The sequence below is a fragment of the Bufo gargarizans genome, chromosome 3 (genome assembly GCF_014858855.1).
Source record: "Bufo gargarizans isolate SCDJY-AF-19 chromosome 3, ASM1485885v1, whole genome shotgun sequence".
NCBI lineage: Eukaryota > Metazoa > Chordata > Amphibia > Anura > Bufonidae > Bufo > Bufo gargarizans.
The window spans coordinates 74,624,633-74,642,514 of record NC_058082.1 but is presented as its reverse complement, the minus strand read 5'-3'; the positions used below and the strand labels follow the sequence as shown (position 1 = coordinate 74,642,514).

The following is a 17,882-nucleotide window of genomic DNA, read 5'->3' as shown; positions in this document are numbered from 1 at the left end:
TTCCCTAGGAGTGGCTGTCCTGTAAAGATGACTGAAAAAGCACAGTACAGACTGCTCAGAGAGGTGAAGAAGAATCCTAGAGTGTCAGCTAAAGACTTATAAAAGTATCTGGCATATGCTAACATCCCTGTTAGCAAATCTACAATACGTAAAACACTAAACAAGAATGGATTTCATGGGAGGATACCACAGAGGAAGCCACTGCTGTCCAAAAAAACCATTGCTGCATGTTTACAGTTTGCACAAGAGCACCTGGATGTTCCACAGCAGTACTGGCAAAATATTCTGTCGACAGATCAAACCAAATTGGAGTTGTTTGGAAGAAACACACAACACTATGTGTGGAGAAAAAGAGGCACAGCACACCAACATCAAAACCTCATCCCAACTATGAAGTATGGTGGTGGGGGCATCATGGTTTGGGACTGCTTTGCTGCGTCAGGGCCTGGACAGAATGCTATCATCGAATGAAAAATAAATTACCAAGTTTATCAAGACATTTTGCAGGAGAACTTAAGGCCATCTGTCCACCAGCTGAAGCTCAACAGAAGATGGGTGTTGCAACAGGACAACGACCCAAAGCATAGAAGTAAATCAACAACAGAATGGCTTAAACAGAAGAAAATACGCCTTCTGGAGTGGCCAAGTCAGAGTCCTAACCTCAACCCGATTGAGATGCTGTGGCATGACCTCAAGAAAGCGATTGACACCAGACACCCCAAGAATATTGCTGAACTGAAACAGTTCTGTAAAGAGGAATGGTCAAGAATTACTGCTGACCGTTGTGCACGTCTGATCTGCAACTACAGGAAACGTTTGGTTGAAGCTATTGCTGCCAAAGGAGGTTCAACCAGTTATTAAATCCAAGGGTTCACATACTTTTTCTACCTGCACTGTGAATGTTTACATGGTGTGTTCAATAAAAACATGGTAACATTTATTTCTTTGTGTGTTATTAGTTTAAGTAGACTGTGATTGTCTATTGTTGTGACTTAGATGAAGATCAGATCACATTTTATGACCAATTTGTGCAGAAATCCATATCATTCCAAAGGGTTCACATACTTTTTCTTGCAACTGTATATATGAAACAGGTTATTTTCACCTCCAAGTTGATGTGGTATTACCCATCCATCCCTTTGCTTATGGGGAGAGGGATGAAATAAAGATTAGGCCAAGGACCTCAGATGATCTGCTGATAAAGGTTAACTCTGGTTCAGTAGATGTTAATTGAGGGTGCAGGACCGTTGCCTTTCCAGGTGATGGTTTAGGAATAATTAAGGCTATGCCTTTCACCAGTAAATGGCCCACTTATTTGAGGATTGTGTTGCGTTGTTATTCAGTAAGCGCACGGTAGTGAGGGCGCATTAGAGGTAAAAGGTTGGGAGGAGGGGAAGGGGGGAAGTGGCAGACTACAGAATCTGGGGCCTATTTTTGTGCAGACCTTTTTATAGTACTGGAGGGGGGGGGGGGGGGGGGGGTAATTGACTACCTCCCCTGAGTGTTTGAGGGTCTTGTTGGTGGTTTTACTCACTGTACAGTTTCTCTATGGGATCCAGCTGCCTCTGTGTCTCTCTGTATGCCACATGAAGGCCCCGGATGGTGGGTTCCCGCTTTCTAAGATGGCGCCGCCGGGCACAAACAACCTCAAGTTGGAGCGGTAGGACGTGAAAGGTATGCCGGGATGCCGCCCTGTGAAAATTCTGCTTCTCCGCTGGTCTTGTGCGAGGCTTTAATGGGAAGTTACGCCTTTGTTCGCGTCGCGCTGGAAAATCTAGGCCGGGGATCTGGTTTGTCCGCTAGGCCGCAGCTGTCAGCCGGGCACCCCAGACGTCAGAGTGGGCTTCTTTCGTGGCGGGTGTGATGGGGAGGTCGGGTAGTAAGGTTTTGGGTGAGCTAGATGGTTGGGGAGAGGGTGGATGGAGAAGGATTAGATGTCGTCCACAGGAGCTGCGGTGAAGAACGTCCGCGCTACTCTGCTGCAGGCCACGCCCCCCTTCACGCCTGATTTTGGCTTAATCAGGAAACGTGACTGTGTGGTCGTACCCTTGCTGTCCTGCAGTTATGATATTGTCACCACCTGCAGCCATAGTTCATGGACAGTGATTGGCTGCAACAATCATATGCAAGTGGACGCAAATTCGTCGCTGCAGGACAGTAACAGAGACCAGTGGGTGCACCAGAGGGGTTTCCAGGTGAGTAATACCTGTAATGTGTGTTATTTTATCACATTTCTTTTGTTCTCCGAGATATTTAAATGTCCTGAACAAACCCTTTAAGTCAAGTAAATGTCTGTAAAGACCGCTCTACATTTATTTCCAGCACAGGAGACAGAAGCTATGCCATATACTGACTTTATTATCAGACTCTGTGACTTTACTTTGCTGGAAGAAGCTTGTATTTTGCCTGTAAAAAAAAAAAAAAAAAAAAAAAAAATAATACAGAAAAAAAGGTTTATGCCATTTCATAGAAAATATATTTTATTGCCGTTAGTGGTTTTCTAATGATCACCATCACATTTCAGACAGTAGCACATGGGCCAAAAGTAGCATCATTTTACTTTGTACAACCATTAAAGGGGTTGTCTCACTTCAGCAAATGGTATTTATCATGTATAGAAAGTGAATACAAGGCACTTAGTAATGTATTGTGATTGTCCATATTGCTTCCTTTACTGGCTTGTTTTTCCATGACATTATAAACAGCTTGTATCCAGGAGTTATGACCACCCTGTAATCCAGCAGCGGTGGTCGTGCTTGCACACTATAGGAAAAAGCATCAGCCTATAGCACACTCCCACAGTCCCGGACCACAAGAGAATCCAGCACTTTTTACCTATAGTATGCAAGCACGAGCCACCGCTGCTGGATTACAGGGTGGTTGTAACCCCTGGAAACGAGCAGTGTATGTGATGGAAAAATTAATCCTGCCAGCAGAGAAGGCAATGTGGACAATCACAATACATTATTAAGTGCCTTGTATTACATTTTTCTACATAAGGGTCCATCCACATGTCCGCAAAATGGGTACGCATCCATTTGGCAATTTTGCGGAACGGGTGCAGACACATTTATTTTCAATGGGGTGGAAAGTGCTGTACGCATCCGCATCCGTATTTGCAGATCCGCACTTCCGCATCCGTGCTTCTGTTTCCGCAAAAAAATAGAACATGCCCTATTCTTGTCCGCAATTGCGGACAAGATTAGGCATTTTCTATTATAGTGCCGGCGATGTGTGGTCCGCAAATTGCGGAATGCACATTGCCAGTGTCCGTGTTTTGCGGATCCGCAGAACACTTAGACGTTTGAATGGACCCTAAATGCCATTTGCTGAAGTGAGACAACGCATTTAATATTTACTTCTGATGTGTCATTAAAAGTTTTTTTTTTTTATAACTACTGACCTATCCTCAGACAGCCAGGACCCCCGCTGATCAGCTGTTGGAGAAGCCACCGGCGCTCGCAGTAGTGCCGCGGTCTCCTCTCAGTTTCTCCAAGGCCATATGATGTCATGTTCATCAGTCACGTGGCCTAGGTGCAGCGCAGCTCCATTGAAGTGAATGAGGCTGAGGTGCAATACCAATCACAGCCGCCATACAGTGTACGGAGCTGTATACCTGGTGAACATGGAGAAGGCAGAGGTGCTCCCGCAAGCGATGATGCCTTTTCAAAACAGCTGATCGGCAGGGGTCCCAGGTCTCCCCCACTGATCAGATACTGATGACCTATATGGAGGACAGGTAATCGGTTCAAAGACATTTTCACTGGTGGCAGTCCGGGCCCTAAGACAATGACACAAATCGCTTGTTGTGGTACGTCCACATCAGACACTAATCTGTATCCTCACCTTCCCAGTTTAACCCTGGGTTCAGACCTGAGCGTTCTGAAACGAGCGCTCTGTATGTGCGATTGTACCGGCGTTTACAATCGCGCATACAGAGACAAGCGAACACACATTGTCGCGCGTTCCCACTGAAGTCTATGTACGGGAACGCGCGACAAACGCCCCAAAAAAAGCTCAAGAACTTGTTTGAGTGTCGGGCATTTTACAGCGCGATTGTACGCGCTGTAAAACGCCCAGGTGAGAACCATTCCCATAGGGAAGCATTGGTTTCTCCTTGTTGAGCGTTTTTACAGCGCGTAGGAACGCGCTGTAAAACGCCCAGGTGAGAACCATTCCCATAGGGAAGCATTGGTTTCTCCTTGTTGAGCGTTTTTACAGCGCGTAGGAACGCGCTGTAAAACGCTCACGTCTGAACCCAGGGTTAAGCTACTCCAGTGGCAACGCTTGACTGGTCTGTTCCCCGCTGGTCAAGCGTCATCACAACAGCAGGGAAGTTGAATATATGGATTTTATTTTATTTTAGATGATACATTGCAACAAATCTGGAAGAAAATCTGCACAATTTGGTAAAGATGGATTTTCCTGCAGATTTACATGCTCCCAACGTCTTTTCCTGGATTCGAATAAAGCTAAGAAGCTAATGTTGTGTAACAGGAAAAAATAGGAAATACACACCTCCAATGACTTCTTCCATTTTAGATATACTCTTCTGGCCAGGTCATATCCAAGTGGTACAATTAAGTCCTTTGGTCTAGATGTATCTATTACATAAAACGGATGGGTTAGTGTCCTTTATGACAGTCCTGAACTATTAGGGTCCATTCACACGTCCGTTGTTTGTTTCCTGATCTGTTCCGTTTTTTGCCGAACAGATCTGGACCCATTCATTTTCAATGGGTCCTGAAAAAAAACGGACAGCACAATGTCAGATTTTTTTTCAGGACCCATTGAAAATGAATGGGTCCAGATCTGTTCAGCAAAAAACTGAACAGATCAGGAAAGAAACAACGGACGTGTGAATGGACCCTTAAGCAGGCAAACATAAAAAGTAATAGTGCTTTTTAAATTGCATCATTTTTGTAATTCTCCCCCAAAATTTTTTTACCTCTCCTAGCGAAATAGGCGACTGAAGTTCAGGCCCCTATTGTGCTTTAGAATCTGTATTCTCATACACCTTTGTGTATGGGAGTACGGATTCTATTGGGCTGCCCTGAGCGCTCTACAGACAGGAGCACCATAGCATATTGCTCCGCTTGCCTATGACCACGGTATCTTGGAGCGCAAAAATCTTAAAGCGCGCGCCCACAGTGGGCATCGCAGTGCACATGCCCCGGCCAAGTGAGGCAGGGCGCGGGCGCGGGATTTCACTGGGAGAGGACGCAAGAGAAGAGAAGGAAAGGCAGAGGCTGGGGCGGGGATATTAACAAAAGAGGATGAGCAGCCTGGGCTCCAAAGAAGTTAACGCTGCCCCTGGGCTCTTGCGGGCCCTCATTTACATATGAATAAAAGGCAGTTTTTGACGCAGTTGAACCGCAGAATGCAACAAAGGTATCATTTGATTCATCTAAAGTTATGCCAGAACGCTATGTGAGCGGTCTATAATGTCCAAATGTGGTGATAAGACTCCCTTTAAAAAATTGAAAAAATAAAAATTAAAAAATTAAAATCACCCCCTTTTCCCCAAAATAAAAATAAATAAATAAAAAAACATCATGGGCATCTCTGTGTGTGAAAACGAATCTAAAAATATTTATCCCATATGGCAAACAGGAAAACAGAAAAAAAAGTCAAAGTGGCCTATTTGCCATTTTTTGGTTGCTTCACCTCCCACAACAAAATGAATAAAAAGTAATGAAAAAGTCATGCACACCAGAATAGTATCAATGAAAGGATAGCCCGTAAAAAAAATTAGCCCTTACACAGCTCTGTACACTACAAAAATAGTTATAGGGGTCAGAATATGGCGATGAAATTAAAAAACTAATTTATTTCAAGTTCCCCCCCCCCCCCCCAGTATTAAAATGCAAGAAAAACTATACAAATGTGGCATCACCGTAATCATACAGACCCAGAGAATGAAAGTAACAAGTCAGTTGGATTGAACCCCATTTTTCACTGCTAGGTGGTCACGATTTGAATTTCTATATGCACCTCTGTGAAGTAACAGCTTCTTAACTAAAAAAAAAAACAACACATAACTATGGCAAAAGTCTTCTAAAATAAAATTCTATAAATCTTTACCTAATTCTATACCAGGGCTTCCAAATAATTCCACCAGCTGTCTGGCAAACTGCTCCGGTAAATAGAGTCCGGGACAAGACTGAGCCCCCGGAAGGAGACCGGAGTAACATCTCATCACTGAATTCTCATGGTCATCTAAGCATTTGGTGGGTGCTGGATAGGGTTCAACTTCACAAACCCCTTTGTATACACTTGCATCTTTAGCCGTAACACTTGCATCTCTTGGGGTCAAATCATCTTTACATTCATTATTGACCAGATTTCCTACAGGGTTCTCCTCCAGTGGATTCTGCATTGCCACCGTTGTATTGGTTTCTGTAGAAAGATTTCTTGATCCAATTGCACATTTGTGTTTCCAAGCACTTATTTGGGTTTCTGATAAGATTCTTGGATGTTGAAAAGTTGGTGCCAATTTGTAGATTCTCCTGAGGCGCTTGTGAGGTCTTGGGGTTATCTGGCCGCTTTCCACTAGAATTTTAGTACAATCGGTGCTCTGAACAGACTCCTGTTCACTTATCTCAGGTTCTAGATAAGGATCCTTGAATCTTTTGCACTCTAAGGACTTTTGCATAGATTGCCCATCTTGGTTCTCACTTCCTGTAAAGGTCAGTTGATTGAAATGTTGAGGCTTGGAACATTTTATGCCGTAGAGGTCCAGAGTGTGTCCTGCAATCAGTTTAATAAGACTACAGTACAGGTCAAGACCAGTGTTGATTATGTCTTGCCCTCTAGAATGGGGCAGGTCTGTAACGTGGAGACCTTTGGAGCATGCTTGGAGCCAGCTGAAGGAAGGTCTTACATGGTTTGTTCCTTTGCATAACACACTATCTACCACCAATGAGAGCAGAGAGGAGGATAGCAAATATCTATGTCTATGGGAAACTAGAATTCCAATCTCAGGTTTCAATGGCGTTCTAGGCTTGTCCATTAGCTCTAGGAGGTCCGACACCCTTCCAAATAATGCAGCAGTACTAAGAACTGAGCAGCGTGACAAAAATGTTGCTAGAAAATCATATAAATATCCTTCCTTTCCAGAATAATCAATCTTTACTTGCACTTTTCCAGTTCCCTCAACATCCATCAAACAATCCTGCACAATACAACCACTTCTCGGATCTTCTACCGCCAGCTTCTCCAGTCCTTCGTCCTCTTGGAGTGATAAACTTTGTTTCCTACTCACTATTTTGTTTCCATTCTTCGGATACCTTTTTCTGTGACGTTTCCCCTTTAGACCAAGTGTCCTTTAAAAGATGAACAGAGAAATACAATTTTTCTTACTTAGTCATACAATTTCTAGCATAAATTGATATAATTCATCTTCACAGCACCTAAGACTCATGAATGTAGTAAGAGAAGGGATGAGATCTGGAAAACCTATTCCTTAGACTTTTCTCATGTGTTACTTGGAGTTTTTGATGCGGTGTTGCCACAGATTTCACCCTTCCATTTAAAACGGTAAAATACGCACCAAAAATTGCAAACAATTGACAGGCTGCAGATTTCTGGTCAATTTCTGCACGGAATAAAAAAGCAAAGTGTGCATAAGATTTGTCTAATCTTGTACACTTTGCTGGTGCTGTGGTATTTCTGCACAAGAAACGTAAATGGCAACATGTACAGGTGGCCTAAGAATTACAGATAATAGAAGAACAGAACCCCACCAAACACAGAAGCAGTACATGACACCAGGTAAGTTAGACAACTTCCTTCCATGAATAGCTTAAATGGAATCTGTCACCAGGTATTTGCTGCCCTGAGAGCAGCATGAAGCAATGACTGACACCCTGACCATACGGAGGTGGGGTAGCCCATTGTTCATGAATGCCAAGAGTCCTGGCTCTTTTTGCACTGCACCTAATCAAGTCTGATTTTATGGAAACTACTGCTAGAAAACAAGTGGGCACACACCAGGGTGTTGGAGACTACCTTAAGCTGGCCAAAGTTCAGATAAAACGCTGACAAACGCTCGTTAGCGATTATCTGTCGGTTTAAATGTAACTCCAATGAACAAGCGAAACGCTCGTTCTTTGGGTAATTGGATTGTTTGTGTAGGCACCTAAATCGTCGTTTTCTGGCAGCAGATGATGCTGTGTAAACAGCTTATGCTCCCGGCAAACCATGATTCTGTATGGGTATGAGTGATGGCATTAGAGATCGCTCCTTCCCATACTGTGGAGATCTATCCTTCACTGACGAGCAGACTGCTTGCTGGGAAGGAATCACCTGCAAAACTGTTCAGTGTAAAGAGGCTTTAAAGGGGTTCTGCAGCTTTTTCTTACTGATGATCTATCCACTGGATAGATCGTCAGCATCTGATCGGCAAGGGGTCTTACAGACAGTGGCGCTGCGGCCTTCTCACCGTTTCCCGCGAGGAAGCCGCGGTTCTACTGCCAGCGACACTGTCTTCTCAAACAGCTGATCGATGGGAGTCCCACCGATCAGATGCTGATCTATCCAGAGGAAAAAGCTGGAGAACCCCTTTAAGGCAGCATAAATCTGAAGACAGATTCCCGTTAAATCTTTCAGGTCACGATTATATTGTTCTGTGTTGTGCCCTATGTCAATGCTGACTACGAAATCAAAATTAAAATCTATGATAATTTCGACATCGAAATTAAAATTTCCCTCAATGTGTTTAACATAAGAGTGGCATTTAGGAGGCATAACCCAAGGGTGCCACATAGCATTTATACTACTGGTGTCTTATGTGACAGATGGGCTTTTGGGTCCCCCCCCCCCCAGGGCCCATGTGGGATTACTACCTTTGCACTATCTATAATTACACTTAGGCCTCAAGCACACGACCGTAGTTCGGGTCCGCATCCGAGCCGCAGTTTTTGCGGCTCGGGTGCGGACACATTCACTTCAATGGGGCCGCAAAAGAGGAGGACAGCACTCTGTGTGCTGTCCGCATCCTTTGCTCAGTTCCGTGGCCCAGCAAAAAAAATATAGCCTGTCCTATTCTTGTCCGTATTGCGGACAAGAATAGGCATGTCTACAATGGACCGCCCGTTCCGTAAATTGCGGAAGGCACATGGGCGGCTTCCGTTTTTTGATGAAAGATCTCTCATTTGAGTCGAACAAACCAACCTGTGTAATCTCTGCTGAAAACTGAATTTCAAATGTTTGAATGTGATCCTGTAACATTACTAAGGCAACACTCACACTGCTCCTTCTTTAGGCTTAGCATAAAAAGTACCCTAAAGACATCAAGACAGTATGCATTATTCTATATTGAAACACTTTACTACAGTTTAATACAAAAGGATTCCAATAAAGAAAAAAAAAAAAACTTTAAAACTCTGTATACCTTTGCTTTTAATGGGAGTCAATGGGAGACGTAGGCGGCTGTAGAACACCGAGCTGCATGTCAGGTCTGTATGTCCAGCGTATATGTCACTCATGCGCAGCAAATGCCTTGTGAACCAACATTTGCATGAGGCTTGTTATAAAACTTTAATAAAATTTTCCTAAAAAGCAGGGGCGGACTGGGAACTTAAAGTGGGCCAGGAAATAAATTTAAAAAAATAAGGGTACTTTCACACTAGCGTTATTCTTTTCCGGTATTGGAATCCGGTAAAGGGTCTCAATACCAGAAAAAAATGCATCAGTTTTGTCCCAATGCATTCTGAATGGAAAGCAATCCGTTCAATATGCATCAGGATGTGTTCCATCCCTTGCACAGTATTTGACCAAAATCCTGGAACTCTACCGCACTTGCCGGATCGGGCATTAATTTCCATTGAAACTTATTAATGCCGGATTCGGTACCAAGTGTTCTGGAAATTGTCGGAACCGGTTTTCCGGTCTGTGCATGTGCAGTTCTTTCTAGTTCTTTAAAAAATAAAATAAAAAACTGGATCCGTTATTCCAGATGATACCGGAAAGACGGATCCGGTATTTAAATGCAAGTCTACTGGATCTGGATCAAAAAGATATCAGTTTGCATACAGATTTCTGGATCTGGCAGGTAGTTCCGGCAACATAACTGCCTGCCGGATTCTTGTAAAGCTAGTGTGAAAGTATCCTAAGAGTGGCCCCATGCTGTAGGCAGGGTCAAATTGGTTGAAGGCGGGTCAACACAAGTAAGAAGGGACAATAAGACAATAGAAGTAAGCGGTTCAGCAGTACATAGTGCAGCACAAGATACCGCCCCTGCATAACCAAATACCACAATGCCGCACACAACACTGCCTCAGCAGAATCAAACATCACAGTGCAGAACATAATACTGCCATCCTGAGGATGCAGTTGAATTCAGGAGGGCACCTACAGCTGCTGCCCAGATGCATAAGTACCTGATGCTCCTAGCATGTTATGTACCCGGCCGGCTGCCATAAGGAGGGCTCGGGCTCCCCCCTGGGCATCGGCTCACCAGGAAACTTCTCTGTAGGGTCTATGGCCAGTTCGCCCTGCTAAGATTCTTTACTGTAAGAGCAGTCTGACTATGCACCTTCTGCCTGAGAAAATGATGGGGAATTCATTGAAAATAATTTTAAAGAGGCCAAGATTCCTTTCTTGAGAGTAGCAAAATTACGTGTTATAGTCACCAGATTACTAGAGGAGGATCGCTGATCCAGAGATTTATTCCGATTGCCAGAAGCATTAACTGATCCAGACTGATGGTATCATAGATCCCTATGACGCTGCAAGTGCGGTTAGGGCCAAGTCACAAATCCAAAATATTCACGCAAAAAGCATTTGTATTACACTTGTGTGAACCTGCCCTTATAGCAACTATTGAGTGGCCGTGGTAAGGGTACTTTCACACTAGCGTTTTTCTTTTCCGGCATAGAATTCCGTCCTAGGGGCTCTATACCGGAAAAGAACTGATCATTTAGAATGCATAGGGATAAAACTGGAGAGCAATCCGTTCAGGATGCATCAGGATGTCTTTAGTTCAGTCTTTTTGACTGTTCAGGATGGAGATAATACCGCAGCATGCTACGGCTTTATCTCCGGCCCAAAAAACTGAACACTTGTCTGAATGCCGGATCCGGCATTTTTTCCATAGGACTGTATTAGTGCTGGATCCTGCATTAAAAATACCGCAATACCGGATCCGGACCCAAAGTGCGGACATGTGAATGGACCCTAAGACTCTGTTCACACTTTTGTTCTTTTCTGTTTATTTTTGATGACCAGAATAGTATAGAATGTTACATTATCCTAACCAGGAAAATAGATCATAAAGGGATCCATCATGGCTTCTGTATAGTATATGAAAATATAAAAAAACTCCAGTGTGAACAGTGCCAGAGTTAATTAACATATTAAAAGGGTTCCAGTCAAGTGAACAGAGCTTAGCCCCGCCCAGGCCATTGATATTAGTCGTGACGGCACTGGACCTGCGGTAAACAGCGAGAAGGCTGCAGCACTACTGCCAGAGCCACTGCCTTCTCAAACAGCTGATCGGCAGGGGTCCCGGGTGTCGGACCCCCGCCGATCAGATGCTGATGATCTATCCAGAGGATAGTTCATCCAGTTTAAAAAAACTGCAGAACCCCTTTAAACAAAGTAGAAAGGCAAAGGATATTTTTTCCCCACTTATCTCAAATATTAACAACAGATTCATGTTACTTACCTTACGAAAGGAGAAAATGCAGTAATAAACTTCTGTAAAAGTTAAAGGGGTTTTGCAACCTCCCACACTAAACTCAATTAACACCTTAAGGGTCCATTCACATATCCATGCGTGTTTTGTGGATCCGCAAAACACGGACACCGGCAATGTGCGTTCCGCATTTTGCGGACCGCACATTGCTGGCACTAATAGAATATGCCTATTCTTGTCCGCAATTGCGGACAAGAATAGGGCATGTTCTATTTTTTTTCGGGAACGGAAATGCAAACCCAGAAGCCAGTGCTCGGCTATTTTTGGCGGCCGCATAGAAATGAATGGAAAGTGGCTGCGCATGCTGTCCACATCCGTATGTCCGTTCCGTAGCCCTACAAAAAAATAGAGCATGTCCTATTTTCGTCCATTTTGCGGACAAGGATAGGCATTGCTACAATTAATGTGAAAAAAAAAAACGGATGCCAAAAGGACATCATCCGTATTTTTTGCGGATCAGTGTTTTGCGGACTGGAAAATACATACGGTCGTGTGAATGTAGCCTTAGGACCAGGCCGTTTTTATCTTAAAATTTGGCATGTGTCACTTTATGTGGTAATAACTTCAAAAAGCTTTTACTTATCCAGTCCATTCTGAGATTGTTTTCTCGTGATACACTGTCATTCATGATAGTGGAAAATTTTAGTCGATATAATTCAACTTTATTTATTAAAAAATCCAAAATTTACAAAAAAAAATTAGAATTAGAATTTCTCTGCTTTTAAGGCAGATAGTGATACATCATAAAAGAGTTATTACTTTACATTTCCCATATGTCCACTTTCATGCTTGCATTATTTTGTAAATGTAATTTTATTTTTTAGGCTCTTATAAAGGCTTTAGAATTTTAGAATCAAATTTTTTCATTTTTAAGAAAATTTCCGAAACCCACTTTAAGGGCCACTTCAGTTCTGAAGTCACTTTGTGGGGCTTACATAGTAGAAACCACCCATAAATGACCCCATTTAGAAACGACACCCCTAAAGTTATTCAAAACTGATTTTACAAAACGTTAACACTTTAGGTGTTCCAAAAGAATTAAAGGAAAAAAGATCCAATTTTTAAATTTCATTTTTTTGGCAGATTTTCCATTTTAATTCATTTAACACATCAAGGGTTAACAGCCAGAGAAAACAATATTAATTACTCTGATTCTGCGGTTTACAGAAACACCCCACGTGGTCGTAAACTGCTGTACGGGAATACGGCAGGGCGCAGAAGGAAAGGAACGCCATATGGATTTTGAAAGACAGATTTCACTGGGATAATTTTAAGTTGCCATGTCACATTTAAAGCCCCCCTGATGCACCCCTAGAGTAGAAACTCCAAAATAAAGTGACCTCATTTTAGAAACTACGGGATAAGGTTGCAGTTTTGTTGGTACTATTCTAGGGTACATATGGTTTTTGATTGCTCTATATTATACTTTTTGTGGGGCAAGGTAACAAAAAAAATAATGGCTGTTCTGGCACAGTTTTTATTTTTTGTTTTTTACGGTGTTCACCTGACAGGTTAGATCATGTGATATCTTTCTAGAGCAGGTTTTTACGGAAGCGACAATATCAAATATGTCTACTTTTATTTTGTTTCACATAATAAAACATTTAAATAAAATAAAAAATCATGTGTGTCTTTTTCTGAAAACCATATTTATTTTTATTTTTGGGGCGATTATCTTATGTAGGGGCTCCGTTTTTGTGGCATGAGGTGATGGTTTGATTAGTACTATTTTGGGGTACTTACAACTTTTTGATCGTTTTGTATTACACTTTTTGTTATGCAAGGTGAAAAAAAATAGAATTTTGTGGCACTTTATTTTTATCTTTTTTATTTTTTTATGGTTTTCACCCGACAGGTGATATTTTTATAGAGCAGTGTTGTTACGGATGCGGCGATACCCAATTTGTCTATATTTTTATATTTATTTTGGTTTTACACAACAAAAGCATTTTTGAAAAAAAATAATGTTTTTATGTCTCCATTTTCTGAAAAGCCATATCTTTTTTATATTTTGGGCGATTGTCTTAGGTAGGATCTCATTTTTTGTGGGATGAGATGACGGTCTGATTGGTATTATTTTTGGGTACATGACTTTTTGATCGCTTGGTTTTACACTTTTTGTGATAAAAGGTAACCAAAAAAGGCTTTTCTTGGCACCTTTTTTTTTTTTTTTTACGGTATTGACAGGGTGGATCATGTGATATTTTTGTAGTGCTGGTCGTCACGGAATGCGGCAATACCTAATAGTTTTTGTTTTTTCTATTTGTTACAATTTTATATGTGTATATTTATGGGAAAAGGGCTTTTTTATTGAAACACATTTTTTAGCCTTTAAAAGGCTTGGGGCTGCCATGGCCACCATCAGGTCCCTGCTACCGCAGTGCAGTTACCCGATGGATCAGGAGAGGGAGCGTGCACCTCCCATATGCCGCGGTCAGCGCTGACCGCGGCATATGAGGGGTTAATCCACCAGCATCGATGTCATCACCGAGGCTGGTGTATGCAGCAGGGGTCCGGCGGTCATAACATTGCTCCTAGAGGCTCATTTGCATATATTAAAACAATTTTTCTTAGCAATGCGGGCACATACACAGATGCCTGGGGCATATAGACATCATAGGGGAGCTCCTAAACGGAGATCTTATATTACAGAGATTACTATTCATCTGAAAAGGTCAGCAGAATAACAAACGTCCTGGGCAGCAGCTCCCACCCAAGGAAAACCAGGTGTTGCTCTGAAGAGACAACCCCTTTAATATCCATATATATGTAGCAGCTGGAACTCAGTATTTCAGCTGTAAATCCCCTGCATAAACAAAGAGGTAACATATAACTTGCTGGATACCTGTACGTATGTATTGTACTTTTACCACAATCATTAGAAGCAGACATACGGTAATACAAAGCGTTCTTCGTCCGGCACTGTGCCAAAAAAGTGGATTGGTTGACATTTCCTCACACTAGACCACTTGTTTCCACCCCACCCCCGATAAAAATCTGAAAACCTGGCCCCCATATGTGAGGGGTTTTCATACAGAAATTGTAGAAACACGCTCCACATCTGTGGTCCTTACATCCACTCAGACAAATCCCATGTACAGTTGTGTTCAAAATAATAGCAGTCAGACATCACTAACCTGATCAACCACTGTTTTTGGTAGAAATTATATTTCTACATGGCAAATAATTTACTAGCAGGTATAGTAGAGTAATAGAAACCCAACAGTCATTACATGCATGCTGCTGATTCTGTGTAATTGAATCACTAATTGAAAGGGGCATGTTCAAAATAATTGAAATGAATCGGATGGCTTGGGTGTAATTACACCTGCTCAACGCTGCAGCTGCAACGGCGAGCAAGTAAACAATGAATAGGAGGCAGCGCTGGCACGGTGCGCGCCTCCTCTTCAAACAGCTGATCGGCGGACAACCCCTTTTAGGCGATTCAAAGGAAAGCAAAATCTTCAAACATTTTTCAGTTTATATAGTGAATGTTTGTATTCTTCTTTACAAACTCAAACACTGCTGTTTTTTTAAAAATGGTCTAATATTAACTTTTCTTCCATTTTTTTTAGAGGAACAATACAAATTTGATATATGTTTTGATTTGGAATACAATGTGTAGTGTTCCCAATGCATTTGTGTGTATGGAAATAAAAACTATTGGAAGGATTTTGAGCTTTATTCACTTTTTTAACCCCTTCCCAACATATGACATAGTACGTCATGGCGGCAGGTGCGTTCCCGCATTTTGACATACTATTACGTCATGGTGATCGAACAGGCACCGGAGCGGTGCGTGACCGATCACTGCAGGGGCCCGGCAGTCCCTGATAGACGGGCCCCTGCTGTATCCGCCGGCATCATTGTAAAAGCCAATGCCTGCGGATTAACCCCTTTTATGCCGCGATCAGCGCTGTCCGCGGCATAGAGGGGATTTGCGGTGTGTAAGGGAGCCCATCGAGTCCCCGCGCTGCTGTGGCGGGGACCCGATGGGCGAGAAGGCAGCCCGATGCCTTGCACGGCATCGGGACCTGCCTTCTACGGGTGCCCAGGAGATCCAGCCCCAAGCTTGGTCTCCTAGGCAACCTTTTAGTGTATTATTCAGTGTAATACACTAACAGACAATGCATTACAATACAGATGTATTGTAATGCATTGCATTGGGGATAAGACCCCCAAAAGTAAAGTCCCAGAGTGGGACAGAAATAAAGTTAAAAAATAAAATTAAAATAAAGCTCCTTTCCCCTGATTTTATAATAAAAAATAGAAAAAAAAATAAAATAAAAATGCACACATTAGGTATTGCCACGTCCGTAACGACCGGCTCTATAAATATATCACATAATCCTCCCCGTTCTATAAACACCGTAAAAAAATAAAAATAAAAAGTTTAAAAAGAAGCCATTTTTGTCACCTTACATCACAAAAAGTGCAACACCAAGCGATCAAAAAGGCGTATGCCCCCCAAAATAGTACCAATAAAACCGGCACCTCATCCCCTACATAAGACAATCGCCCAAAAAAATAAAAAAATTATAGCTCAAAACATGGAGACAAACATTTTTTTTGTTTAAAAAATGCAGTTATTGTGAAGTGAAAAAAAAAAAAAATAAATATATATATATATATATATATATATATATATATATATATATATATAAAGTATACATATTCGGTATCGCGGGGTCCGTAAAAACCAGCTCTAAAAAAAATATCACATGACTTAACCCCTCAAGTAAACAGTAAAAAAAAAAAAGCGAAATATTGAATTTGTCACCTTACATTACAAAAATTGCAAAACAAAGCGATCAAAAAGGCGTATGCCCCCCAAAATAGTACCAAACAGTCACCTCATCCTGCAAAAAAATGAGACCCTAACTAAGACAATCGCCCAAAAAATAAAAGAAACTGACACTCAGACAATGGAGACACTAAAATATGATTATTTTTTTTTGCTTCAAAAATGCTATTATTGTCTTAAAGTGAAATAAAAAAAAGTTGATATGTTAGATATTGCCGTGTCCGTAACAACCTGCTCTATAAAAATATCACATGAACACTGTAAAAAAAAAAAAGGGCCGAAAAAAGACATTTTTTTGTCACCTAACCATTTAAAGTTCAACACCAAGCGATCAAAAAGGCCTATGTCCCCAAAATAGAACCAGTCATCTCATCCCACAAAAAATGAGCCCCTACCTAAGACAAATCGGTCAAAAAAATTATAAAAAAAATATGGCTCTCAGACTATGGAGACACTAAAACATAATTTTTTTGTTTCAAAAACGCCATTATTGTGTAAAACTTAAATAAATAAGAGAACGTATACATATTAGTTATTCCCACGTCCGTAACGACCTGCTCTATAAAAATATCACGTGACTTAACACCTAAGGTGAACGCTGTAAAAATAAATAAAAACTGTGCCAAAACAACCAATTTTATTGGTCACCTTGCCTCAAAGTGCTATAATGGGGAAAAAAAATAATCATATGTGCCCAAAAATGGTACCAATAAAAAAAACAAAAAACAAAAAACACAACTCTTCCTGCAAAAAATGAGCCCCTGCACAAGACGATCAGCAGAAAAATTCAATAAAATATGGCGCTCAGAAATTTGAGACACAAAAACATTTTCTTTTCAAAAATGCTTTATTATGTAAAACTGAAACAAAGAAAGTAGACATATTTTATATCACCGCGTCCGTTACAACCTGCTCTATAAAAATAGCACATGATCTAACCTGTCAGATGAATGTTGTAAAAAAATAAAACATAAAAACAGTGCCGAAACAGTCATTTTTTGGTAACCTTGCCTCACAAAAAACATAATATAGTGATTAAAAATCATATGTACCCAAAATAGTACCAATAAAACTCACCTTATCGCCTAGTTTCCAAAATGGGGTCACTTTTGGGAGTTTCTACTGTAAGGGTGCATCAGGGGGGCTTCAAATGGGACATGGCATCTAAAAACCAGTTCAGGTAAATCTGCCTTCCAAAAACTACACGGCGCTCCTTATCCTCTGCGCCCTTACATTATTTTACAACCACATACGGGGTGTTTCTGTAAATCTCAGAATCAGGGTAATAAATGTTGAGTTTTATTTGGCTGTTAACCCTCGATGTGTTAAAGAAAAATTTTTATTAAAATGGAAAATCTGCCAAAAAAGTGAAATTTAGAA

The 17,882-nt window shown here is 41.5% G+C and overlaps 1 protein-coding gene across 1 annotated transcript in view; it reads right to left on the bottom strand.

Annotated features, from left to right (window-relative positions):
* Positions 1-2,289: 2,289 nt before the first annotated feature.
* LOC122931270 (NEDD4-binding protein 2-like 2) overlaps positions 2,290-17,882 on the bottom strand; it is a 39,519-nt gene continuing 23,926 nt past the window's right edge. Inside the window, exons 7-9 of the mRNA XM_044285330.1 lie at positions 6,085-7,325; positions 4,519-4,604; positions 2,290-2,406 (exon numbers count right to left, since the gene is read on the bottom strand). Of these exons, the coding sequence (XP_044141265.1) occupies positions 2,377-2,406; positions 4,519-4,604; positions 6,085-7,325 (1,357 nt within the window). The 3' untranslated portion in view covers positions 2,290-2,376. The remainder of the gene's footprint in view (positions 2,407-4,518; positions 4,605-6,084; positions 7,326-17,882) is intronic.